Source organism: Rhododendron vialii, chromosome 11a (assembly GCF_030253575.1).
Source record: "Rhododendron vialii isolate Sample 1 chromosome 11a, ASM3025357v1".
NCBI lineage: Eukaryota > Viridiplantae > Streptophyta > Magnoliopsida > Ericales > Ericaceae > Rhododendron > Rhododendron vialii.
Window position 1 is genome coordinate 28,976,443 of NC_080567.1, and position 26,788 is coordinate 29,003,230.

Sequence of the window (26,788 nt, forward strand, 5' to 3'; positions counted from 1 at the left end):
AGAACCGCATTCCGCATATTATATGACCCGTGCTCCTTTAGGTTCATTAGTATTGTTTCACAATTTTGGTTTGGATCTTTGTCACTACTGTTCTTGGTTTAATTACAAACTTAAACTTTTATCCCATTATTATAGTAGAATTTTGCTCCAAGTATTGAAATATTAGGTTAACAATTAACAAACCAAATTTATGCAAACCATATTTGAGTAAGTTATGTTTTGATCAGAATCATCAGATATATAACCTGAAAAATTACCTGTGCCTCACTCATTTCGCTCCAGAAATTGATTAGCTATTGCATGGAAAACAGTGCAATATATGCAGATAAAAGCATTTTTTATAAACTACTCGACAGAATAAGCAATTATGTTCTGTGATCCAGGTTGTCTGGGGGAATTCTATTGAAATCCTACATTAATAGGATTACTCTATTTAGACATGGCAGTGAATCAAGTAAAAGTCCCCGCAGCAGAAAGTTTAACAAGACTCCCATTGCAAACAATTTATTTCTGCATCGCCAAAAGGATTTCATGTACGTACACAAGATGTTTGAGTAGCATTAAGATGGTATTCCCTTCATTTCCTTTCCCTAAATTAAATAAAATCCCTCTACAAACCAATGATCCAAAGACGGCCTAATCTTTTTTTTTTTTTTTGATCCGCAAAGACGGCCTAATCTGAAACTTTACTGAATTGACAAATTATGACTTTTCAGCTCAAACAAAACTAGCTCTCCATCATTTTCTACCATGACAAAATAGAGATCTCAGTACCTCTCAATTTACAGACTACCGATTATACTTCAGAATCTTCCGGTACAAACATTTATAATCAGAACCATCTTCTTTCCCATTAGTTCATTGTCCTCTAATATTTTGAGTGAAGTATTTTCATTAAACCTTACCAAAACCCTCACATAGACATGCTTATTTACAATGTGTTTTCCCAATCTGCCTAAAGAATGGAACAACAAAAAGGAGGGCAAAAAAGAGGGTGAATTTTCCTAGGATGCCTATGCAGACCTAGCTGGTACTCAATATCCTTTCTGCAAGCAGTAAATCATCAGGGGTAGTAACCTGCAGTTCATACAGATTCGGCATGTTAGTTCATAAGTAAAAAAAAAAAAAAAAAGCAAGTTATATTCACCACAAGAAAAAGAATCCACAAATCAATCTAGTCTGAAGTACGTGTACAAATCCACAAGGTGAAGCAGCTGTATTGAACTTCAAGATCATAGAGCAAATTCGAATTACCTTGATGTTGGTATAAGATCCTTCAGTTATGTAGACAGGATGTTTCAGGTGCTCCACGATAGACACATCATCAGTGACTTCAAGGCCATCCCTGCAGAAACGCTCGAGTATCAATCTTTGTCCCGGTTTCAATAGTTACAAGTATTGGAAGTCAAATAACTTTGTAAGAGTGTTACTCATAAAAAAGAAGAAGAAAGAATAACTTTGTAAGAGTGTTGCTTTCTATAGATGACAAATCTTCATCTCATTGCTTGGGTGCACTAGAGAGGTACCGAGAACACTTATACAGTTAGCAGCAAATTTATGAAACTTTCCATTTGTTGCAGAACCTTCAAATTAATGTCAGGTATTTCACATATAGAGATTCATGCTGCTAAAGGAAGTAAAAGTGGACAACAAAATCGGGAATCCCATCGAAGAAAATTCTTGCAGCGGAGTGACAAAATATTGACAGATTGCCAAACATATCTTGCCTCACTGCCTGAAACTTCATTTTGCAAAACTAGTTTTTCCTGGTCAGAGAACTTCAACTTTAATTCAAGAAACCTTGCCATTTTAATCACATAAGGATTTAGAGACAAGTATTCAACTGCGATATGCACATGCAGCCTTTTTATTTAGAATCTGTGCAAACAGAAGAGCCAACAAGTTGCATTACACCAGCCAAGAGGCCTTCGGCCCAACGGCATCAAGAGTGCATGTAGTGCAAGGAGAAAGGAGGTCAGGAGTTCAACTCCTCTTCCAAGTTGCTAATCTAACTATTCTAACACTACTGACTTTCGCTGACCCAAAAAAAAAAAGTTGTATTACACTAGAACTATGAAGTACCTATTGACGAGTTCAAAACCCTCCTTGAGCAACTCTGGCTTGATGACCTGGGGAAAAAACAGAGATTGAATGCAGTCTAATTCAAATCGGGTTTTGCAAAGTGAATTCAATACTTTCAATATTAAACCTGTGGGGTCTGCATTTCCCAAAGTGTTTTCCTGTCCAGAGTCCTTACAACAAAGGATTCACTATTTGCCTGCACAGAAGTTTGGAAATAATGTTCACTCTTCATACATAGATAACAAGGTAAATGCAGGCAGTTTGAAAACCATTTCAATACTCACCAGAAGCAAAAAGTACCCATAACAGATCTAATAGCATGTGGGTGATGGAAAATTCCCAAGTGATGATCTTTCACATAATCTTATTAGAAAGCTCACCTCAGTTCCCAATTATAGATATTGCAATTAGTACAAGGAGGAACTTAACAGTCCACTTACTGAACTAAAGTAAAATTGATCAGTTAACGGGTATCTATAAGGTAATGAATTAAATAAAGCCCCATTCCACCACCCTAAACATGTTTCTAGTTCTTTTGATTACGTACATTTTGATAGTATCCCATCGACCACGTTTTCTGCTACTAACTGATAAGATGCTCAGTTCACTCCTTGTCACCAAATCAGGTATAAAATTTACGTAATCAAAAGAACTAGAAAGAAAAGCCTAGAAACTTCTTCTACCTGGAACATCATTCATGGTAGAAACCCTCACTCTTATTGTAAAATTATTGCCATGATCTGCAAGTAAAAGTTTGTTTGGAGGCTTTTGTCCACATCAGCAGTTGCAAGAAACGTGATTGCAGCACCAATCTTATTGTACAAGTCAACTTGTTAACCCCACGCAGAAGTGGCTTCAAGGTGACAAACAACTATTGTCATTAAATATTAAACTTTATCAGGGCTAGTTTGGAAGAGAGCAACAAGAGGACTTCGAATGCAGCAACTATTATTCAACAGGGTGCATTTTGGAAGAGAGCAATTGGCAATTGGGTTCCGTTACTGTTGTACAGTTTTCCTTTCACCAGTGTGATACTGCCTTTGTAAAATTTCACCAGTGTGACACCTTTTGTGTGATACCTTTTATTTTATTCCTTCACTAATAGCAGCTGCTGAAAGAAAATAGTGGATAGAAATTCCTTCTTCAAACTATATTACACATGAAAGTAACACTATCACCTCTTTTATGGTAGCTTTAGCAGGAACACCAAGTACTGCCGCTCCATTCAGCCAACCATCCTTAAGAACCTGACCCAAAATAGCAATTGCGATTCTCAAGGACACAATTCTGACATCGTCAAGGAATTTATCCAAAAGCAATGAAGCATAAGAATGGAGCGAGTCTGGGAGTTTATGTTCTACTTTAATACATGGAATCACACGTATGAAATATAGCAAGTTTAGCAACAAGTAAATAAAGCATACAATGATGCCATAGAATATTTGAATTGGAAACAAATAACTATCCAGATATGATAAGCAAGTAAATCCAAATCACATTGCACCGGCTGCGTGGAACCTCAATCTACTTAACCCCCAAATCCCCTACATTGCAAGCTCTTGTTCAAGGACTACAAGGATATAAAAGATAATACGAGCAATTAGAGATGCAATAAATTCGACACCCCCTACTAGGAAGATCCAACCAGTTATATTGTCAATTGTGCCCAAAACTCAAGCTGTAAGAATATATGCCCAGGACAGTATGTTAGGCCATCTAACACCTACCCTCACGTGCAGGCCTGTATTGCACATAGAGATGCAAAAATCCATAGACACAGAAGCAAAAGCAAACAGGGAAAAAAGGCATGGTCAGAGACTTGTGGCAGATCCCTTAGGTTTATTTCTTAAAAGAACTTAAATCTCTTCTGGTGAGAAAATACAAGAACTCAAAACAAATCGAAAGAAGCAAATAAAAGAAACAATGAAATATTACGATGAGAAAAACAGGATAAAAAACTCTGAAAAGGGATAGCTGTTCTGTTTGTTGAGAAATCTGTTCTCATTTCAGCCAGGCTTTGGCCCCTTAAGAATCAGCAGCGACATGACTATTTTAAGTAATCACAATAACCTAATGAAATAAATTGGTAGTTGCTCATGCAAAGTCCACAGAATTGGCAGTTTGTTAGCGCAACACACTTGCATTGGTTGTTCTGGCTAAATATGTAGAGGACACACAGCGCTGACCACATATCATGTACATCGGTGCGGAATCAGAAGATAAGTAACCTTAGCTCTCTCTCTCTCTTACAAAATGAGGAGCTACAGATATCATTACGACTGTGAACTTTTCTGTTCAAACAAGTCTTTCTTCAGGACCATTCAATCCGAAAATCTAAATATGTAGAAATCAGTTCCTGACAGCAAACCTTTTTGACATCTCCAGGGGTCACCAGTGGTCTTGCAGAATCATGGATGCACACAAGTTCAGAATTCAAATCCACTGCCTGAAAACAGAACATCATGCAAGTTTTACCAGAAAGCGAAAGCAAGAATGATATCATTTGATACTCATTGGTATTAGCAAGACTTCAAAGCACATATAATCGGGATTACCTAATGCAACGAAATGAACCTATCTGACATTCTGGAAAATCTAAACTACATACCGCACAAGCACATTTGTTTCTAAAATATCTAGCAAAATATAATATTGCCTTAACCACCTACTACGACCTTTTATGACTAAGGGTAGATCACATAATACTAAAGATCTAATTTTGGAGGAGGCAAAGATAAATCTCATTTGAAAATAGTAAATGTTTCAGAACCAAATGCTAAGCAACAACCCTTCAGAACCAAAAGAACAGCAAATAACCTGACAAACTTTTCTTTTCTTTTGTTCTTTGTTGAAACCTATAATGCTTATTAAACGAGTAGAGCAACCGCATAATATGATCATCATGAAAAAGTAAGACACAAAAATAGAGGACAAGCAGGAAAAGGAGCAATAATGTACACAATAATAACGCATGCACCTGAAGTCCACTGTACACAGAATCTTGTCTCTCCTTTCCAGGTAATGCGAACTTCAGGTCTACATGAATCTTCTCTTTGGTGTCTGATAAGAGGACCAACCACTTAGTTTGGAACTCTTTGAAAAGACTACCAGAATATTTAAAAGCGAAGAGCAATCAAACAAAATGAGAAGGCAATGCATGAATGTGTAAGTGGTTTGACCCATAAAAGAGTATCTACAACCTTGAAAAATGTCCTTGTAAGAAGGATCACAAACTACGACAATCTCCTTCACTTCAATCATGTGCGAGAAAGTGTAGAAGCTGCAACATCATATACCATTCAGAAGTAGAGACATGAGTTTACGCTTCATACCAATGCTGGCTATAGTACCGAAACACAATTCATGAGTACTCTGCCTTTGAAATCTCTGAGCATAGATTTGAGCAGAAAAATGTCAGAGTAAAATCATAAGTCGCTTACGGTAACGGTAATGAGCACTCCCTGCCCGCTGTGATAGGTGCCAAATATAACACCCTTGAAATATGCAATAAACAAAGTACTATATACAAAACTCGGATACTACTGAGTAGAGCTGCAGAGGGCTACAAAGCACCAACTTCGACATGATTCTACCAAATCTCATTGACGTTAACTACTGTCTCGTCACTCCCACTATGGTCTACCTGCCTAAATCCTAATGATCTTTAAAATCTGGAGCTCAATGTCAATGAAAGTTGTCAAACCCATAGCAAACGAAGGTGTCAAATCAAAATAATCCATCAGATACAGCCTGGCGGTTGTATGTATCACCTTTCAAGTTTGAATAATGCCTGTACCATGTGACCTTCAAGGGGGACATCCTTCGTTTCCAGAAGTCCCTATTCGTTATAGGAAAATGCAAACTCCCCTGAGCAATGGTTAATGTGCAAAAGTGTGTTGGTATCCATGAAAACTGTACGTAAATCTCTGAAAGATATTGAAATGCTATATGTCTAATGTTTTTGACTTTGCATGTGATACAATGTATCCACCATTACCAAGACCGTGTATCAACTTGTAATCCATATACCGGTGATAAGAATGTGTCGAGTGGAGATGAGTTGTTGCAAGCTACCTATACAAGGCAATAGGCTGGCCCAGAAGTGGAAGATACTGCTTTGGCATGCTTGCCTAATTACAAAAACATAACAAATCCGTCATCTGGCAAATGAAGATTCAAGAGCTAAAAAAAGAAAAATTTAGGATTAAATATAGATGAATACAATTGTCTTTGGAAATATTTGTGCACGTGCATATAATTGCACCACAAAATTATAAATATGCATGCACAAAAGCAAAACCTGGCTATACACAGTCACACATGTGCAGGTGCAAAAGTACATCCAATGCATGGGTTTGAACTGTATATCTTGTTAGGCACACAAAAGAAGTATACTGGTCATGGTGCAACAGCTTAGAAATGATGGGAGTTTAATGAAGTGCAGTGGCATTTTGTTTGGATGTAATAATGAGAGAGAGAGAGAGAGAGAGAGAGAGAGAGAGAGAGAGAGAGAGAGAGAGAGAGAGAGAGAGAATTGTAGTGAAACTTGAGAGAGAGGTAACTTGTAAGTATTTAACTTTGCCTAGTCAGTAGTCACATAGAAGTGCATTGAGTTAGTGGTATGAAAACATAACATCATTAAATCCAGGATCGGGTGTTTTCATGTAACATGGTACAATGTAGGTACAAAAAAATGATACCAAGGTGACTGAGGTCACTTGAGTTTTATCTTCGAAAATCTAGTATCCATCTAGACTCTAAAGTATTATTGCTGAACCAAGTGAGGGTGGCGTGAGATTGAAAGTTAACTAGATTGATGTTTTCCTATTTCAATCAAGTAGAACTAAAATTAATAGCGAGGAATCATATCCATTCGTATTAAGACTACAACAAAACAATTGCATTTCATTGGATCATCAATTCATTTCAACAAACCATCAACCATGTCGGTCCATCACAATTAGGAATAAAATCTATACACAAAATCGAACCTAACATAAATAGGTAGAGAAAAAGAGAGATACTTACCCCCATTCTTTTTCCCTTTCCTCCAGCCAGAAGAATCACAGAGACACTTTTCTCCTTCACACTTTCAGAACCCTGTACAAGAATCAAAATAACTAAAGTAGAGTCGACTGAACATCTCAGCCATTGGCGGGAATTTCGCCCGCATCCGATCCCAATGTCTTGCTAACTACCGCGGTGGATAATACGCATATACTGCCAAGTAAATTAGAATTTCGATACACATCCGTCCACGGATATCAATTTTCGCAGATACCAATATACTTTTAATCGGAAATTAACCGAATCAGCTAATTCCAAACACAAAAACATGTCAGATATAGACCTACACGATACGATACTCGCCCGTCCAAAAAGATTGTTCGGTCAGTAAAACGAGAAAAAATGCAAACTTTTTTTACAAATTAAAAAAATCGTTGATATTTAGTACATAGCAGTAAAAAGATACTCGAAGATTCCCCCCCTCCCCCCCTCCCCCCCGATAAAAATGCATTATGTTTACGTTCTTGTTTTGCGGACCGGTTATTGGAAGGAGGTAGTATATACACATATATATGCCTCACCTGTAGCTCCCCAACTTTTGCAGAACAAGTGATCTTTGACTCGTCAAATTTGGAAGCAGGAATTCGTAAAACAGGCGAATTGGTTGGGCGGAGATTGGAGTGATTGGAAACCGAGAAATGCGGAAACGCGGGAAATCGGACGTTACTTCGAAAGGGTATTGGAAAGAAGTTAGAAGAAGAAGATGAGGAGGAGGAGGAGGAGGAGAGAGGGAGATTGAGTTGAAGTATCGTCGTCATCTCTCCTGTCTCCTCACCCACTTATACTCTCTCTCTCTCTCTCTCTCTCTCTCTCTCTAGATGTGTATTTTCTTGCATGTATGTACGAGTGTTAAAGGATGTGAGAGAGGGAGAGGGGCGAAGAAGACAAAGGTCGTAATGAATGGGGGGATGATAATGGAGCCTGGTTCGGTTTGGGAATACCTCTATTTTTAGGCGAGAGACCATAGCGTGCATTGCGAGGGGTTATTATTATACTCCTAGGTATCTTTTGTTAAGGCGTTGATTTTGTTACCCGTTTTTGTTAACATTAATAAAAAAAAAATGACAAAATCATTTTTCTTTGTTAATTTTCCATCTCGGATTTTAAACTATTTTTCCCTCTCAGTTTTGAAGTATTTGCAAACTAAATGAACTAAAGCCATGTTTTCACAAATCTTATGAAGGTCATTCTCCTTATATACACCAATAAAAATATGACTTTTGACTCCCCAGAGAAAGAAACCCTCTCGTGAGTAGAGATCGAAGCTTCAAGGAACCCTTGACACTAGAAGAAAGAGGAAGCTCGATACTTAGGCCATCCACAGTGGTATAATCAAAAAAGGATAATCAAAAGTTGACACATCAGCTTTTGATTATTCATTTAAGAGGTTGTTAAGCTTAACAATGTTAAGCTTCACTATCGTCACTTTTAGTCCATAATCAAAATATGGGGTCCACTAGAATTTCATTCTCTCTCCCCCCTGTTTTCCGTCATTCACTTCCCTCCATTTACGTTTTTTATGAGTTAAAATATATCGATTCATTTTCTTAATTTTGAAAAAAAAATCGGTGACTTCCTTACCTTCTATTATGATTTTTTCCTTCTTTTTTTTTCGGGGGTGGGTAGTAGAAACAGGAAAGAAGATTGAAACACCTTAATCCGGCAACGATGGATTGAATTGTAGATGATCGAGAGATATGAGTTTCACTTTTGGAGGAAAAAAAAGAGAAATAGTTTGTTGGCGAAGTGAAAAAGATATAGAGTAGCGAAAAATCTTGGCTACATAAAATTTTTATTTTTCAATTTTATTTTTTTAACCAAAAAAAAAAAAGAATGGGTGAAGAAGGGAAGAAGAAAATACTAATTGAAACACGTGTGTATACAAATTTTGGAACTAATTAACTTATGTGGTGTAGGATCCACAAATTTTGATTATTGAAAAAAGTTGTTAGTTTTGGTTATCCAAAGCCCAAAATTTGATTATTTCTAATGGTGTAGCTAAGTTTGATTATACCATTGTGAGTAATCTTTTGCATCAACATTGTTAACTTTAAAAACAATTGACATTTGATTATACCACTGTGGATGGCCTTAGGCCTCGTTCCAGAACTTGAATAAGTTCTTATTTTTTGTTCAATAATAAGGCTTGTTCCACAAAATAAGAAATAAGTACTTATTTTTTGGTTAAGGCAACTTAAAGCTCAAAAATCATGTGTTTACGCAAATAATTTTCCTATCAATATGGATCTTATTTGATAGATCTCATTGAGATTTTTAATATGGTGCAAAAAAAATTGAAAAATTATTTTTCATTTACGTTATTTTTGAGTTTGAAAATGTGAAATAAGCTGCTTATTTGAGTTTTCTGGAACAACCCTTTTTATTTTTCTTTAAGAAGTTCCAAAATAAGTACTTATTTTTAAGAAGGTTTCTGGAACGGAGCCTTAGCAGCCCACAAGCGATTATTTCTTTAAAGAATGCATTTCGCAACTCTCGTTTTATCACTTATTTTGCCACTTCCTTGTATCTTCATCTTGAGTTTCACTATTTAACGGAAACAACTTGACTATTATTAGTAGCATGTAGGTTCATCTAATTTAGCGAAAACGCACCCTAATTAGAGCAATGGAAACCAAGGCCAGCCCAAACCACGCAATGATCCGGTCCAGCAACTTCACCGTATCTGGGCCTTTCAGCCCAATCTACCCAAACAACAACTTCAGCCCTCTCTCTCTCTCTCTCTCTCCGTCAACCCATTTCCCATCCATTGAACGAATTCAACTCCACACGCAAAACATCGAGAGAGAGAGAGAGAGAGAGAGAGAGAGAGAGAGAGAGAGAATGGCGAAGCCACTGGGACCAACAGGGGAGTTCTTCAAGAGGAGGGACGAGTGGAGGAAGCACCCGATGGTGACCAACCAGCTCCGCCACGCCACGCCGGGCCTCGGCATCGCCATCGTCGCCTTCGGCATCTACCTCGTCGGCGAAGCCGCTTACAACAAGATCTACGCCCCTTCCCGCTCCCACTCTCACTCCGCGTCGTCGCCGTCTTCTCACCCTCATTGAGAATCACCAACCTTCTCAGGTACTTTCTTTCCTATACGCGGTTAGACCTTTTATTACTGAGCTTGCAATTAGGGCTTTTTTTTTTCTTTAAAGTTGTGATCTTTATGTATGTTTGTGCACGCTTTTAGGGTTAGTTATAATTTGATGGGTATGGATTTTGATTGGGTGAGTACCAGTGGCGACTGGAGGAAGATAGGAATATATAACTGAAACATGCATTTTATATTAATGAAATGATTTATAATCTATTTTTCAACAACTCACACATCAAAAGCTCAACATTTTCGTACTTTTCTGATTCCTCTCATAGACAAATAGTAATCCAAAAAAAATACTACGAAAAGTTAAACAAAAAAGCACGAAAAGTAAACAATACTGAAAAAGTATCATAGCAAAATTTTAGGAAGAATATGCCCTTACAGCCTTACTTGAGTGTTGTTGATGATTCGAGAGAGGCAAATGTTTAATCCCAAAATTTACAGCAAAAAACTAAACAAAACCTTACTAAAAGTATACAGTACCGAAAATTTTGGAAAAACCTGATTGTTGTTGAACAATGAGAGAGGTGCACAAAGATGAGCAATCGACTTGAGCCAATTGGACCGAGGGAAACTGGACTCACAAAGATGAGTGACTTTGTATGCGGTGGATTTCAACTTTTTCCAGGAAATAATCTACTGGGTTCAAAGCAAAATCTTATGGGTTCATTCGTTAACTTAGGAAAAAATTTAGTATAACTACAGGGGATTTTTTTCTGCCATGGGGTTGTGCGACCCCACAGTCAATGACATAGCGTCGCCTCTGGTGTTCTGATTTTATCCATGCATTTGTACGTGCTTCAGTTCCAAATTTCACTAGGCTATTTTCTTGTAGTATTATCGGACCATGTCTGGTTGACCGGTCTTAATTATCATGCTGGGAGGAGAAATGACCAACATCTAGCATTTCTTCAGGCTTGACGCCAATGGAGTTTCTTAACAATGAGGGAATATATAATCCTGTACGATGCGCAATATCACCGGGCTCATTGTGAGGATGGTCCTGAGGGAGTATTAGATACTTCATGTTTGGTAGGATTGGGTCTTCAAAAGGATGTATTGTAACCCGTCAATCGATTGTTGTATTCAAATGGTTAAAGTGACCTCTCGCAGGATTTGCAGTCCAATCCCATGTCTGCTTGCCTTAAGGGAGAGTGTGATCACTGTGATTATTGGATCAGTTGATGGCAAATGTTCACTGTGATTATTGCATTGTTCTGTTTCAAATTTGGGTGGGAATTTTGTCAAGTAGCTTGTTGGTGCTCATGCATTTTTTGATACATGTGTTTGGCTTGTATGTTATTTGGAAAAGGAAAGAAAGAAACACTCTAACATGGACCAGGAAGACATGATTTGTGAAGCACTAAGGTAATTCACCCTGTTACAACTCGGTGGACTATACTTCTGCTAGATAAGAAGATGAGTGTGAGGGTTTTCAAGAATAACTTGATGTGCTTCAAAGAAAAACCTATTCTGACGTAGTGCAAGAGGAGCATTAACTGGAATTTTTTGGGGACAGTGGATCTCTGGTTCATGGAGATTGTGCCTACACTTTAACATCTTCCGCTCTTTAGGTTGCAAAAAACGCTCAAAATCCTTCTCTATTTGCTTTTTGATTAAGCGGGGCTGATCTTGCAACTCTTGTGCGTGTGCTTTAATAACTCTTGCAAGGTTTTCCACTTTTAGAAAAGTACAGATTGAAGCACAGGTGAAACTGCCTTAATGTGAGATAGTTTTTTGGTTGAGACCAGGCGATAGTATAATGTGCTGCTTGATAATAGGATTGCCTGTTCAACATTTATCTGCCTGTGATCAGTTGTCTAGGGCTTGTAGTTTGCACATCAGAATTTTTGTTTCAGCTAGTCTAAGTTCTGAATTGACTCAAGTGCCAGTTGGAAAGAAATGAATGGAGGTTCTATCTAGGTCCGTGTTGTCAATACTGTTCTTGCATGATGCAGAAATGTGTATAATGGATTTATAAGCTTTTTAACTTTACTGCTTGTTTCCTAACTTTCTTAACAGTACAAGCAGTCAAGCACCATTGAAGCATGAAAATTTTCGTTACCAGAAAAAGGTTAATACCCCTGTAAGTTATGTTTTTTAAGGAGTGTTCCACCGAATAATTCACCTTCGTACCAAATCCAAATTAGTAAACTTAGCTACCTAATTGTATACAAAAGCTTTTCACATATGTGATGAAGAAGAAGATAACATATCATCAATTCAAATCAGGGGAGTAGAGTTTTTGGAAGGGAAAGAACTCAAGAAGTAAATAGCCTGTCATAATGCTCTAGAAAAGTCAATACGTGATTGATTGGAAAATGATAGATTATGTCTGATAGAAATTCGCTCACACTTCCGCATATACTTTGCCTTCTAATAATTACGATGTGTACAAGCCTCCTCTTTTGTGCCTCTGATTTCTGTTCCTTGTTCCAGAAGAATATTCATCCTAGGCAACGTAATTGAAAACGTGCACACATGCTCAACAAATCCACAAAAGGCAGGATTTGCATTGTTAGACTCAAATCATTGTTGAAACGACCTTCGAAATTGTATGCATAGAGGATGGGATATATTTTGATTAGGGCCGATAAGGCTCATGTAAGCCAAAGAGCTTCTTCTGTTTCCCCGTTCCCTGCCTCTTTGTTTTTTGTTGTATATCTCATCCCTAAAAAACAATGTACGTCTTCCCTAAATTGGTTTTTTCCAAATGCTTGTTTTTGCAGGTGGATGCTCAGTGCCAAGGGACGAGCCTTGATCATGTATCTAATGTTGATGTTTTAATAAAGCTCTTGCTGCACCTGAACGTGTTGCTTTTGGCTTGTTGAAGATTTAATTTGAACTTGAGATGAACTTCAGAGTATTGATTTCGTGAACAGAAATTACTACATTGTTGCTAAATTTGCTAGCTTAAAAATGTATCGAAGCTATTTTCTCTTCCACATTCTCATTTGTTAATTGGCCACTTTGATTGAGTTGCAATTTTCTCCTCTGAGTAGTGCAAATGCATTTTCTTTTTTAATCATCGGGCCAAAGGGCTCCGCATTAGTTCTGGTTCGTCTAAATGTATGGAATATGATTTGCACTACTATGAAGTTTTGGGTAGGCCAAACATTTTCTAAACAACTTGAACAAACGCTCCTTTTGGTACTGCGTTCAGTTTTTGATTTTGTGTTCATGTAATCGGGAAACAAGTTTCCAATTATACTGCTGAGAAGTATACAAATAAAAACATGTCAAGGACCTAGGTACATAGGTGTTTCCTTTTTTTGTTTTTTTTGGAAGACTCAGATGTTTTGGTCAAATTAAGCGCACTTCGACTAATCTTAAGGATCCAATCCTACTGGCTACTTGTGGGGACCCCAAGTAGGCAAAACCAACAGTTACTTTTCTTTTGTGGCTTACTGGCATGTAGTTATTTTCTAATTTCCTAAAAGTACTCCATAAAATTCAAATGCTTCACCAAGCCATTCGTCAACTGGTTTTGGCTCAGTAAGAGTTTGTCCTAGTTAAAATATCTTGTTTTAAGACATTACTGTTTTGATCATTGAAATAGAACTGGACATCAATGAGAAAAGAACCGAGTCGCTTTTGACTTGACTTGTTATTATACTTATGTAGTGGTTCGCCTTTCTACATGCCCGCGTCCATCAGAATGCCTCATTGGTTTGGGAAGAAGCCAAGCCGATACACATGATAAGCGAAGGAAAGACCCCTATTTTATGATGCTTGGGGAATGCAAGTTTGATCGAGGATTGGAGAGGAGAGGTGAAAGAAAAGGCTCGGGATGGATTTAGTAGCCTTTGTGCAAGCCGTATGTTGTGAGAGTCAAGTACAATAACAAGGGGGAATGTTCACCCGCTTTAAAAATGAACAAACAGAATTGAACTCTGTTTCTTTTGCCACAAGACTTCCTTCACTCTGATCATTTCAAAGCTGATCAATAGTAGTACTACCTGCGATATTAGCGAAGCTTGCCTAAAATGTACGCAACACTGTGGTGAACAATTAAATAGAAAGGAGGAAGTTACAAAGTTGACTTTGTGATCATCTCGTTGACTTTGTGAAAATTTTGCTACAAAGTTGACTACATGCTTCCAAACTTTCTCTAATTTCTCTCTCTCATCCGTCTCTCACTCTTCAAGCTTCTTCCAATGGCCGCTCCAAGAACCCACGAAGCCTCCACTTCCACCTCCCGCCACGCCTACCAAGTCTTCTTGAGCTTCCGAGGCAAAGACCTCCGCAAGACCTTCATCGACCACCTCCACACATCCCTAACCCAAGCCGGAATCCACACCTTCAAAGACGACGACGAAATCGAAACAGGCCAAGACATCGAGTCCGAGCTCCAAAAAGCAATTTCCCAATCCAAGATTTCACTCGTAGTTTTCTCCAAAGGCTACGCTTCCTCCACGTGGTGCCTCGATGAGCTGGTGAAGATCGCGGAGCGCCGGAGGGTTTGCGGGCAGGTTGTTTTGCCTGTTTTCTACGACGTGGACCCGTCTCATGTGAGGAAACAGAGTGGGGCGTTTTTACAAGCGTTTGGTAGGCATGAAGAAGAGGCGGGGACTGATGAGAAGAAGGAAAGGGTGAAGAGATGGAGGGAGGCTCTCACAGAAGTTGCTAATCTTGGAGGGAAGGTTTTGGAAAATGAAGCTGATGGGTAATTTTGCTATATATGGAAATTAAGTATTATGCACCATTAGCCTCTCTCTCTCTCTCTCTCTTTTTTCTTTGTTTTGATAATTTTGCTAGGAAAAGTTAGTTTGTAAATTTAAAGTTCATTTCTCAAGACATTGCTTCCTCTGCTTTGTAGGCATGAGTCGAAATTTATCCAGGAAATCGTTAAACAGATTTCAAGTAAGTTGAATCGCACAGTTTTGAATGTTGCATCGCACCAAGTTGGTATTGATGCTCGCGTCAAGAACATTGATTTGTGGCTACAAGATGGGTCGACTGAAGTTGGTGTATTGGCGATTTATGGTATGGGTGGAATAGGGAAGACCACAATTGCCAAAACTGCTTATAACCAAAACTTCGACAAATTTGATGGCAGTAGCTTTCTTGCAAATGTTAGAGAAGCTTCAGAACAACCCAATGGTTTGGTTCGTTTACAAAGGCAACTTCTCTCGGATATTTTGAAGAAGAAGGTCGAAAAGGTACACAATGTTGATGAAGGAGTCATTAAGATTAAAAATGCTGTAAACTGCAAAAGAGTTCTTCTTGTTCTTGATGATGTTGATGATTTAGATCAATTAAACGCTGTAACGGGGATGCGACAATGGTTTTATCCCGGAAGTAAAATTATCATAACAACTAGACATGAGCGATTGCTCAAGGCTCATGAGGTGTGTGAGATGTATAAGGTTCAGGAACTGGATGATAAAGAATCACTTCAGCTCTTTAGTTGGCATGCCTTTGGACAAGACCATCCAATAGAAGGTTACGTTGAGCTCTCAGAAAGAGTTCTACAGCATTGTGGAAGGATTCCTTTAGCACTTCAAGTATTGGGATCTTCAATGTCTGGAAGAAACATAGATGTTTGGGAGAGTGCAATAAAGAAATTGGAAGCAATTCCAGACAGTCAAATCCTTAAAAAGCTTAAGGTAAGCTATGATTCTCTAGATGATGACCATGACAAGAACTTATTCCTCGACATTGTCTGCTTCTTTATTGGAAAGGACAAAGATTACGTGGTTCGAATACTAGACGAATGTGATTTTTTCACCATAGTTGGGATTCAAAATCTTATTGAACGCTGTCTCTTAATGATTGGTGAAGATAATAAGATGAAGACGCACGACTTGATTCGGGACATGGGAAGAGAGATTGTTCGCCAAGAATCACCAGAGGAGCCCGGGCAGCGTAGCAGAATATGGAATCACAATGATTCGCTTTCCGTATTATCTGAGAAAACGGTAAGAAACATGTTTCTTCTCCCTTCCATTTGGTGTTTTCTTGGATGAGAAGTTACTTATCAGATTTACTATTATCAGGGTACAGAAACAGTCAAAGGTCTTGTGCTTGACATGCAAATGTTTATGGAAGGCCAGTCTGTTGGACAAATCTTCAGTAGTGAATCTAATGACGCAAAAAGAAAGCGTACCCAAGAATTTCTTGACGAATTACTGTTGATAGACCAAGGTAGGTCATTGAAACGAAGACGGCTTGACTTATCAAGGCACTCAATAGATGCTCTCTCAAAAATTGCTAATGAAGCAGGCTTGAAAACTGATGCAATTGCGAGGATGCACGAATTGAGACTACTTCTGCTCCATTATGTTAAGCTCACTGGCTGCTATAAGGAATTTCCTAAAAAATTGAAATTGGTCTACTGGCGCGGATTTCCTTTAAAATCTATACCCAATGATTTTCCCCTTGAAAGCCTGGTAGCTCTTGAAATGCGTAACAGCAGCTTGAAACAAGTTTGGAGCGGAACCAAGGTATGCCAGATTAAATTCTCTACTTTTGTGATTACATTAAGTAATGGAGAACTCATTTCATGTCGTTTGTTGATTTCTCCTTGCTTTTTTTAACTGGAACAGGTGCTTAAGTTATTGAGATTTCTTAATCTGAGTCATTCCCATAGTCTTACTAAAACCCCTGATTTCTCCAGACTCCCTAAACTCGAAAGGTTGATTCTGAAAGATTGCATAAGATTGGTTGAAGTTCATGAATCCATTGGAGAACTGGAACGATTGGTTTTTCTAAATCTAAGAGATTGCACAAATCTTCGAAAGCTTCCAAAAAGCATTTGTCAGTTGAATTCCCTTGAAAAACTCATTCTCTCTGGTTGCTCAAATCTCATTGAGTTGCCTATTGAACTTGGAAAGCTTGAATCCTTGACAGTTCTCCATGCAGACAAAGTTGCTGTTAACCAATTGGTGCCTACCACCGGTGAGGTGAAATCATGGAAGGCTCGCTTCTGGTCTTGGGTATCCAAACGAAGTAGAAGCCCAGAGTCCATCGGATTTTTTTTGGCTACTTTATCACACTCATTAGTGAAATTAAGCCTTGCAAACTGCAACCTTTCAAATGATGCCATTCCCATTGATCTTAATAGCCTGTCTTTGTTGCAGTACTTGAATCTTAGTGAAAACCCAATTAATACCCTACCGGAGAGCATCAAAGGTCTTTGTATGCTCCGAGACCTTTGGGTAGATTCATGCACTGGCCTCCAATCACTTCCTGAACTTCCCTCGAGTTTAGTCACGCTCAAGGCAGTACATTGCACATCTTTGAAAAGAATAACAAATCTACCAAACCTGTTGAAGTCGCTGTTTTTGGATGTTAGCGAGTGTAACAACCTAGTTGAGGTCCAGGGATTGTTCAAGTTAGCACCCATAGGAGACTTTTTTCCGGAAATGATCAATGATTTGGGATTGTTCAACACGGAATTGATTGGAAACAAAGAGGTGGAATTGTTCAACAATATGACAAAAACAAGAATCAGATGTACTGTGCAGGTGCGCTCTCTCTCTCTCTCTCTCTCTCTCTCGCGCCCGCATATGCTACCTGAAACGTGGATGGATCTAGTATCCTTGGATTTTGATTTTAATACTGTCACTCTCTTTGGGCAGGGACTTTATGAGTTTGGGATATTCAGCTCATCTCTCCCTGGGAATGAGATACCCGACAGGTTCAGCCAGCGGGCTAAAGGAAACTTCATATCATTCAATGTGCCTTCAGAACCTAATCTCAAGATGCGAGGCTTCAGTATATGCTTCGTCTACTCACGTTCCAAGGATCGCACATTCCGGTTTTGGGGTGAATCTTCATCCAGAAACTGGTATTCGTATTTCATCAAAATCAGCAATAAGACCAGGGGTCAGAAATGGATATATAGCCCCACTTTCCTTGGTATTCCAAGTGCTGGAGAAGATATGACATGTCTAAGTCATTGGAAGTTTGAGAATCAGCTGGCAGATGGTGATGAAGTGAGTGTATCGGTGGTTGGGTTGAGTGTTACTTTTCGCATAAAGGAATGTGGGATCAGCTTCGTGTACGAGGAGCAAAAACAGCAGAAGGGAACACCAACAAAGAGTGAAGAAGAAGTAGAAGAAGAACAAGTAATTAAACCTGTCGATGCCCGTCCTTTTCAAAACACGATTGATGGTCTTTTGTCTGCGTATCAGCTGAGGAGTGGTGAATATTTCCTCTCACACCCTGAGTACTTCATACTCGCGGAAGGTTCAAACAATAGTGATGCAGTTAGGTCTGTTTTGTATGAAAACTTATTTCAAGACAATGTGCAATGTACAGGTGCGCGTTATGTAGCTTTCTCATTTAATACTCATGTATGGGAAAGAACAACAATAGCAAATATGAGGCTCCTAACATAAAGAGTTGTTCATTTGGGATATGGGAAAAAAAATTCTTTCCTCTGCTTTATGTGATTCTTTTCTACATGTTGTTACAGGGTCTACATATGAGGGAGGCGAAGAAGTAGATGATGAGAGTGAAGATTATTTTGATGATGACACTTATGACGACGTAGATGAGGAGGAGTTGATGACCATATTGGGTTGGAAGTAAGTAAGTATTACCATCGTAATGATCGATGTCCCAATGATAACATATTTTCAGTTTCAATGGATTTCTAGTATAGAGCTGTGTTTAATAAAATACTACACAATTTTTTGGGGCCCCTCTTTTTAGCAAATTTTCTGGAACTTAAGGCGAATGCCTTGCTCGTCTTTGCTCTGGACAGGTACTCTGTGTTACCCCAAACTTAATTTAAGATCTTTCTCATGTTTCTGTAAGCCACTTTGCACTATAAATATGCTGCCAAGCTCAAATTTAAGAACCAGGAGATCTGTTTTGCTTGCTGTTTGTAAATTGATGAGATATGCTTTGAGACGGACAGCGAATGATGTAACGAAAAGGTCTTTATGCTAGTAACATTTTAGTAAGAATGATGAGGTATGGATTAATCCGATTCCTCTCATCGAGATGAACAACATGAGAGAAAAATTTGACTCAAATCTAGTACGAAATACTAAGAAAAAATAACCAAAAAGACCGCGCTAAGAAATCGCCAAAAAAGTTAGGCCGAAGGAGGCCTAATGCTTGAGTTCTAATGACTAACGGTTCTCTAAAGATCCATAAGCAAGTGTCTGCGCAAGCTGAAAGAGTCTGCAGGATAGTCAAAATTTGGGTAAGTGCAAATGTTATAAAAGTATGCCTTAATCGACTCCTGGAAACTTGAACGCATAAAGCTCAACACTATAAAAAGTTGAGACTGGAAGCAACTTATGCTTTCTTTACACGTACGGAAGTACTACTAGTTTTTTGGAACAGAGAGTTCTCCTGTACATATTATTATTATTAGTAATAAAAGCAGGGGTTCCTAGGAAAGTCAGCGTCATGGGTTCCTAGGCCGGTCTGGGGATTCCCATGGGGGAGATCTCAAGGAAACTATTCTTATTTTGTCTCTTATTTCCTTGCACTTTCCATATGTTTCCTTCTTGTTTTCATTTGCTTAGATCTGATAAATTCGATATTAACATGTTCTGTTTTTATTCTATTCCCTCACACACACACACACACACACTCTCTCTCTCTCTCTCTCTCTCTCTCTCTCTCTGAAGGATTTTCTCTAGTCAAACACCACTCCCCATCCCACTCTTTCCATCACCTGCTTTGATCCAAGAGCTTCAGATGGGAGATGAAGACTACTTACCAAGAAAACGGCTACACCAGCATTCCCATATGCCGTACAAGCTCAAACTGCTGGTCCTGGCCATAATATCCAACCTCCTGACCACTACCTACATCCTCAGTGATGGACCCAGCTCCTTCAACCTCCACCCAATTTCCAAATACACTCAACACCTCTCCATCCCTCTCCGCTGGAAGCCCTCCTCCGCTCTCCTCCGCGAGCTCAACGCCACCCACCGCCAAGTCACCGCCACTCACCGCCTACTCACTGCCACCTTTCGCCAACTCACCGCCAACCAACGCCAACTCAAGGCCACCCACCGCAAACTCACCGCCAGTCGCTCCCAGATCGACGAGTTGACCAAGCAGCTGAAGCTCAACAATTTTATAGTGGGAGCACTCGTAAAGGATCTCCGCCGCCTCAAAAATCCTACTTCAGCCAACCAAATCATCAACGACCCCTCGATTCTTAACTACATTAATGGTCTTCCTAACGAAACAAAGCTCGCCATCGGGCCCCACAAACTCCCGCTTGGGCACTCGTCCCAAATGGGATCCGACCAGCTCTACCTTCCCATTGGAGGAGCTTGTTTGGAGTACAAAGACGAGTTAACTCAGTACATGACATATACAGTTGGAGGTGAGTGTCCGGTTGATGACGTGTTTGCCCAACGACTCATGCTGAAGGGGTGCGAGCCACTCCCCAGGCGTCGGTGCCACCCAAAGGCACCAGCCGGATATATCAATCCCACACCATTGCCGGGCAGCCTCTGGGCGACCCCACCCGACACGAGCATTGTGTGGGACCCATACACTTGTAAAAACTACCAGTGCCTCATTGACAGGGAAAAAACACAAGGGTTCTCTGATTGCAAGGACTGTTTCGACTTACAGGAGAGAGAGAAGAGCCGGTGGCTCTTCGACGGAGGCCTCGACTACGGGATCGACCAAGTACTGAGCACGAAACCCCATGGCACGATCCGCATCGGGCTCGACATAGGCGGAGGGTCCGGCACGTTTGCCGCCCGAATGAAGGAAAGGGATGTGACCATCATAACCATTTCGATGAATTTTGACGGGCCATCCAACAGCTTCATTTCGTCGCGTGGGCTGTTGTCCATGCATCTGAGCATCTCTCAGCGGCTCCCCTTTTTCGAGAACACGTTAGACATAGTGCACTCGATGCACGTCCTGAGCAACTGGATACCAGATGCGATGCTCGAGTTCACCCTGTATGATATATACAGGGTTTTGAGGCCCGGGGGATTACTGTGGCTTGACCATTTCTTCTGCTTGGGGCACCAGCTGAATGCGACGTACATTCCGATGCTGGATGGAGTTGGGTTCAAGAGACTCAGGTGGAATGTTGGTTTGAAGCTTGATCCCCGGGTGGATGAGAATGAGTGGTACTTCTCGGCCCTGTTGGAGAAACCGATGAGTTAGTAACTATACTGAAAATGGCTTCTTTGTTAGAGATAGGACAGATTTGTGACTACAAAAGCATATTCTATCTGGAAATCCATTGAATGGTTCAACATGAATTTGGTTTAGATCCCCCAGGCATGATTACTGACCTGACCTGAGTTACGACGATAAATCAAGGAGTTTTATGAGCTTGCGATGACTGATAGTTTTTTTGTTGATGAAGCCAGTACCGTGCCATTCTACTAATCGAAACGAATCATGGGAGGGCCTTACGGCTCTAGAAATTTAAAATCAACGAATGCAATAGTTACTATGTAGAACCGATTGTTCATTTGTGGAGATCAAATTGTCCATAATTTCATCTTTCCGTTACAAGAACGTTTTCCCTGACATGAAGGCAAACAGAAAAAAACAGGAGAGCCATGCCAACATCTACGGCTATGGATACGGATAGGGTATAATGCTGGATTGGAAACAATAGAACTATAGGAGACTTGGGAGTCGAAAGTCGCCTTAATCGTTTTTACATCTCCACAGGTAACAACCAGAAGTTTATTACGCGGAATTGCAAAGGCCAGATCATTTACGTTGCAAATGTGAGACTGATCAATCTAAAGACTGGTCAATCTACCATTAAGAAACAAAATAACATGTCCAATGAGTCTAGTCGAAACGAATATGAGACTAGTGCTAGCATTGAAGGGATGCCGCCATCAAGCTAGTGGTTTTCAAAATCTTGTTTAATCAAAATCATATCAAGATGCCAAAATTGAGTAATGCAGGTTGAGAATTGTCAATATTTCTCATTAGAATCAGCATCTGGTTTAGCATAGCATCCGCATATAATGTGTCTTCCTCGCGCGCAGTCTTGGTACGCCTTATTAGGGAGAGGAAAAACCAGAGTTATATTAAGCTTGGAATGCTATCAAGGAATGTGCTTCCAAAAAAAAAAATGAGCTCTCAACAGCTCGAAGAAAACTCATTGTTAAATACGCTTACAATCACGTTCACTATACATTTTGATGGACTGTAAAAATATCAATACGTAAATAAAAATCAAATACGGGACTGTTAACTTTTAATATAAACACAGTCTCACAAAGAGAACTCATGCTTTGGGATTCCAACGATAGCAACTTGCCAAAGAAATGCAAAACTAACAAATCAAACAAGCCAAAATTTATCAGCAACAACTTGAGAGCCCAACGCATCAAAATCGAGATCGAAACTTGGTAGCGGCTCCCATTGCAATATGGAAACTAGTTCTTCAAAATCTGCATCCATGTCTGAAAGCCTTTGTGAGTAATTTCCCTGCCTCTCCACATCCAAAAATTCTTCTGAGAAAGGTGTTGGGGCAAGCCCGGATAGGGTATGAGGGTTCGAGGCATCAAAATCAAGACTGAAACTTGGTAGCTGCTCCGACTCCAATATAGGAACTTGTTCTTCAAGATCCGCATCTATGTTAAGAAGCATTCGTGGATAGTCTCCTTGCTTCTCCATTTCCGAAAATTCTTCCGAGGAAGGTGTCGGGGGAAGCCAAGATAGGGTTTGAGGGACTGATGCGTCAAAATCAAGACCGAAACTTTGTAGCTGCTTCGACTCCTGTATAGGAACTCGTTCTTCAAGATCCGCATCCATGTCAAGAAGCATTTGTGAATAGTTTTCTTGCTTCTCCGTTTCCAAAAATTCTTCAGAGAAAGGTGTCGGGGGAAGCCAAGATAGGGTTTGAGGGTCCGAAGCATCAAAATCAAGACCAAAACTTCGCAGCTGCTCCAACGTAGGAACTTGTTCTTCAAGATCCCCGTCCATGTCAGCCGAAAGCATCCGCAAATGATTTCCTTCGTTCTCCGCTTCTGAAAGTTCTCGCGAGTAAGGAACAGTTTCTGTTTCCGTTGCTTCCACCTTCTGTTCTTGCTCAGACTCCTTCCTAGCACGCTTTGCGGGTTTCCGGAGCGTAACATCAGCATCATAAGCAGCAGCAGCCTCAACATTCTCTGCTCTCCCCGTAGATTTCTTGGTGCACTTTACTATCTTGGTGTCTCTTGAGCCATCTCTTTTTATCCTACAAAGAACATATTCCCCTTTAGGCGATTGTTTCCTAGTACTCGAAGTACTATTACCATCCGGCTGCAAAGAGAACTCATGCATGGTCCAATAGCCTTTTCCCACGCTCTCGTCCATCGCTCCCGATTCGTTCGTGATCTGAAAACGCAGCATCCTCTTGTATCCTATCAATTCAGGATCGGTCTATTCGTCGTCAGGACCGGTCTGTTCGTCGTCAGAACCGGTCTGTTCGTCGTATATTGGTTCAGGACCGGTCTCTCCGTGCCACGAGCCACAGCCGGCCGTTCTAGCTATCCGTTTGTCGCTACCGCCTGCCTTGATCAACTTGGTGAGAACGTAGACGCTGCCTTCTTCCCACGGGTCGTTCTTGGTGAAAATCTGCCACGGGGCTTTATTTCCGGTCCCGTAAATCTCGCGTTCGAAAACGACGTCGCAAGGCAGGGCTTTACCCTTGCACTTCTTCCGAAGATAGTCGAGAACAAGTTCTTGGTCTGTAGGTCTAAACTTATAACCCACTGCCACGCTCATGTCTCTCTCTCTCTCAATAATCTTTGACAAATACTCTCTCTCTCAGTGATATCACGTTGTTAAGTCCAGGTAATAATGTGATGGTATATATATAGCAGAATATAAAGTCGGCTATGTATGTATGTACTAGAGTAGTACTGTACTACCTCCATCTACGGTCGCTCGTCCCTCACGAAAATAATTGTAATTTTTTGGAAAAAAAATGCGTCGTGCATATATAATTTTTTTGCACCAGTTTAAAGTGCTTGATTTGTTCTTTAATTGGTGTAAAAAATTTCAAAAAATTATGAATGAAAGTAATTTATTTTTCGATCCAAAAATTTCGTTGACTTTTTGCAGAGGAAAAGTAATTTGGGACGGTTGAGTAGTGCAAAGTAGGGGTGTTACGAACCCAACCGGACCGAAAAAGACCGAAAAAATCGACCGTTCGATTCGGTCTTCGGTCAAGGTGGCCGTGGCATAAAATTTTGGGTTCAGGGTGGACCAAACTGAACCGAACTTATTTCGGTTAGGTCTCGGTTTTGTTAAAATCTGGATCGACCGGACCGAACCGAACCCGACAGGACCGAACTACCCCGACCGGACCGAACCACTCCAAACCGAAGTACCTCGAACCGAACCAACTATATACTTAATCCTTATATTTATATAATGAGTTGTGCTATATGTACCGACCATGGGGGAGAGAAAATGTACCGACGGCCACCGGACGGCCGTTTCCGGCCACCGGACGGCCGATCCGAGCCGTCCAAAAATTTTAAAAAATAAAACCGAGTGGGCCTTCACGAGAATCAATGGCATCCGAGGTGTGTAGGGTACTTGATCCGAGCACCCATTTTTCGTGTATATACACGTATATACAAATATACACGGAAAAGGGGTGCTCGGATCAAGTACCCTACACACCTCGGATGCCATTGATTCTCGCGTAGGCCCACTCGGTTTTATTTTTTAAAATTTTTGGACGGCTCGGATCGGCCGTCCGGTGGCCGGAGACGGCCGTCCGGTGGCCGTCGGTACATTTTCCCTATGGTACCTGTCGGTACCAATAGGATTTCTGTTGTATAATTGGGTTTAATCTATACCTTATTCCCCTTGTCTCACCCTATGGTCCCTATCCCTTCTCTCGCCCAAACCCCTCTCTCGCCATGGCCGAAGACTGATCTCCACAGAATCTGTGGCACGAAGCAGAGACTCACGCAGAAACCTCAAACCTCTAAAACTCTTCTCCGTTCTCTTTCATAGATCTCTCTGTACCTGTTACTCTCGTCGAGACGAATCAATAATCTACAAAAGTTTGGCGTAAAATTAAAAAATGCAAAAAAAAAAAAAAATTCAAATAATAACAAACCAACTCATTTTAATTTTAAAAAAATGCAGCCTAATTAAGAGTTTGGCGTATTCCCTAATTTTATCTCGTCCTAGACTTCTAAACCCAAGAGCACGTGCCAATTAATTTTTGGGGAAAAAGGTTTCATAAATTTATTCCTCATTAATCAGATCAATTGATTTATTATGTGACTTTTTTTTTATCCTAATGAAATTGTCCCACGTATGATGCAACCCCATTCAAATAATAAAATTTTCCTCCTTTTGACAGTAGATTTTTTTTTATAACGTAGTCCCTAGACCAGCTTGCGCGCATAACGGGACAATAGAATTTGATAACCACCTATCATTAAATGTGGACAATATACGTTCAATGGTAAAAAATTTAAATTTTCAATACACTACGCCAAATTTTTGCATCGGCGGCATTAAAAAACCGCCAGTAATAGTCCCAAAACCCCTCTAAAAGTAAATTATCGCCGACAAAACAATTATAAAAAATACAAAAATCGGTAAAGGTTTCTGGCAATTAACGGCAGTTTTACTACTGCCGCTAAAAGTTCTTGGAAAAAATAGGAGAGCCATGCCAACATCTACGGTTATGGATACGGTTAGTGTATTTTTGCTGGATTGGAAACAATATAACCATAGAAGACTCGGGAGTTGAAAGTCACCTTAATTGTTTTTCCATCTCCACGGGTGATTAACAACCTGAAGTTTATTACGCGGCATTGCAAAGGCCAAGATCATTTATGCTACCAATGTGAGACTCAATCTCAAGATTAAGAATCTATCCTTAAGAAACAAAATAATATGTCAATGAGTCTCTGTTGGTCGAAACGAATATGAGAGCCTGGACTTACCATGACATGCCTCTGAATATTCGCTTTGCCGCGATAAGAAATGTAAGTGCAAGATATGCATATGCAGCACCAGATGCTTCGTTACCAAGAAAAATACTTTTTATCTTAATCAACTGCGTCTATTTGGATCATGAGAGTGAACCAACAAGCAGAAGGGTATGGGTTCCACAAAGAAAGATAGCTAGAGTATCTTGATTGAAAGGTGAGAGCTGAGAAAGATTCAGAGTCTAGCCAAAATTGAGAAGGATTGATTGTGAAGACAAAGTCGTTCGGGACTTTCTAATTGTTGAGTTCACTTACTATTCAGCATTGCAATGCCAGGTCTATTACATTTAGTGTGTTAAAACTAGCACTCTAGAGATCGATATACTACTATGGGGGATCAGAATAGCAGACTCTTCCTAAGAAAAGCCTTGAGTCTATATATTCCTAGTATTATGTTGAAAAATGTGGGGCATGTAGGTTGGATATCGGTTTTTGTCGCAAATGGCTTGGTTTTTCGTTTGCTTCTCTTTTTGTTTTTTCTCACAACGATGTTAACTTGTGAAAGAAATGAAAAACTAACAAGCAAAATTTACCGGCAACAATAATTTATGAAACAGAAGAAAAAAATTCAGCATCGGAGCTCTGAGTTTCAAAAGTTTCAAGATATAATTCCCATGA

The 26,788-nt window shown here is 39.9% G+C and overlaps 3 protein-coding genes across 9 annotated transcripts in view; 2 read left to right on the forward strand and 1 right to left on the reverse strand.

Moving 5' to 3' along the window:
- Positions 1-720: 720 nt before the first annotated feature.
- LOC131306343 (2-C-methyl-D-erythritol 4-phosphate cytidylyltransferase, chloroplastic) lies at positions 721-8,109 on the reverse strand. Of its 3 annotated transcripts, XM_058332523.1 has the most exons (11): positions 7,671-8,109; positions 7,111-7,182; positions 6,157-6,212; positions 5,283-5,362; positions 5,060-5,142; positions 4,451-4,528; positions 3,261-3,329; positions 2,210-2,278; positions 2,083-2,129; positions 1,255-1,345; positions 721-1,077 (listed from the first exon to the last, which is right to left on the reverse strand). In XM_058332523.1, exons 1-11 carry the CDS (start codon positions 7,905-7,907, stop codon positions 1,024-1,026), a joined length of 936 nt encoding a protein of 311 aa, XP_058188506.1. In that variant the 5' UTR covers positions 7,908-8,109; the 3' UTR covers positions 721-1,023. The 3 variants fall into 3 exon arrangements, 1 of the variants encoding a protein (XP_058188506.1); XR_009193836.1 differs by lacking the exons at positions 721-1,077; positions 1,255-1,345 and adding an exon at positions 2,766-2,953 and having other exon boundaries at positions 2,099-2,129; positions 7,671-8,088; XR_009193837.1 differs by lacking the exons at positions 721-1,077; positions 1,255-1,345 and adding an exon at positions 2,766-2,935 and having other exon boundaries at positions 2,100-2,129; positions 7,671-8,088.
- Positions 8,110-9,866: 1,757 nt separating this feature from the next.
- Positions 9,867-26,788, forward strand: part of LOC131306344 (NADH dehydrogenase [ubiquinone] 1 beta subcomplex subunit 3-B-like) — a 47,548-nt gene continuing 30,626 nt past the window's right edge. For 2 of the 3 annotated variants that reach the window (XM_058332526.1, XM_058332525.1), the window contains exon 1: positions 9,902-10,234. In XM_058332526.1, coding sequence (XP_058188509.1) covers positions 9,991-10,215 — 225 coding nt within the window. In that variant the 5' untranslated portion in view covers positions 9,902-9,990 and the 3' untranslated portion in view covers positions 10,216-10,234. Of the gene's footprint in view, positions 10,235-12,982; positions 13,199-26,788 lie in introns of those variants that run through there. The other variant, XM_058332524.1, reaches the window with a different exon arrangement.
- LOC131306339 (TMV resistance protein N-like) lies at positions 13,923-21,691 on the forward strand. Of its 3 annotated transcripts, none has more exons than XM_058332513.1 (7): positions 13,923-14,919; positions 15,073-16,174; positions 16,253-16,400; positions 16,479-16,699; positions 16,802-18,518; positions 18,676-18,787; positions 19,847-21,691. In XM_058332513.1, exons 1-7 carry the CDS (start codon positions 14,411-14,413, stop codon positions 21,357-21,359), a joined length of 5,322 nt encoding a protein of 1,773 aa, XP_058188496.1. In that variant the 5' UTR covers positions 13,923-14,410; the 3' UTR covers positions 21,360-21,691. The 3 variants fall into 3 exon arrangements, with proteins under 3 accessions (XP_058188496.1, XP_058188495.1, XP_058188497.1); XM_058332514.1 differs by having other exon boundaries at positions 13,925-14,919; positions 16,253-16,699; positions 16,802-17,722; positions 17,837-18,518; XM_058332512.1 differs by having other exon boundaries at positions 16,253-16,699.

What these genes read in the sequence shown, in the direction of transcription:
- LOC131306343 (XM_058332523.1), bottom strand. Translation starts at nt 7,907, where the DNA reads ATGACGACGATACTTCAACTCAATCTCCCTCTCTCCTCCTCCTCCTCC. An exon ending in GAAAGGGAAAAAGAATGGGG is followed by an intron (nt 6,213 to 7,110) that starts GTAAGTATCTCT and finishes TTTTGTAATTAG; the next exon opens with GCAAGCATGCCAAAGCAGTA. An exon ending in CCCCTGGAGATGTCAAAAAG is followed by an intron (nt 3,330 to 4,450) that starts GTTTGCTGTCAG and finishes ATTTTGGGTCAG; the next exon opens with GTTCTTAAGGATGGTTGGCT.
- LOC131306339 (XM_058332512.1), top strand. Translation starts at nt 14,411, where the DNA reads ATGGCCGCTCCAAGAACCCACGAAGCCTCCACTTCCACCTCCCGCCAC. An exon ending in CCGTATTATCTGAGAAAACG is followed by an intron (nt 16,175 to 16,252) that starts GTAAGAAACATG and finishes TACTATTATCAG; the next exon opens with GGTACAGAAACAGTCAAAGG. An exon ending in ATGACCATATTGGGTTGGAA is followed by an intron (nt 18,788 to 19,846) that starts GTAAGTAAGTAT and finishes CTCTCTCTGAAG; the next exon opens with GATTTTCTCTAGTCAAACAC.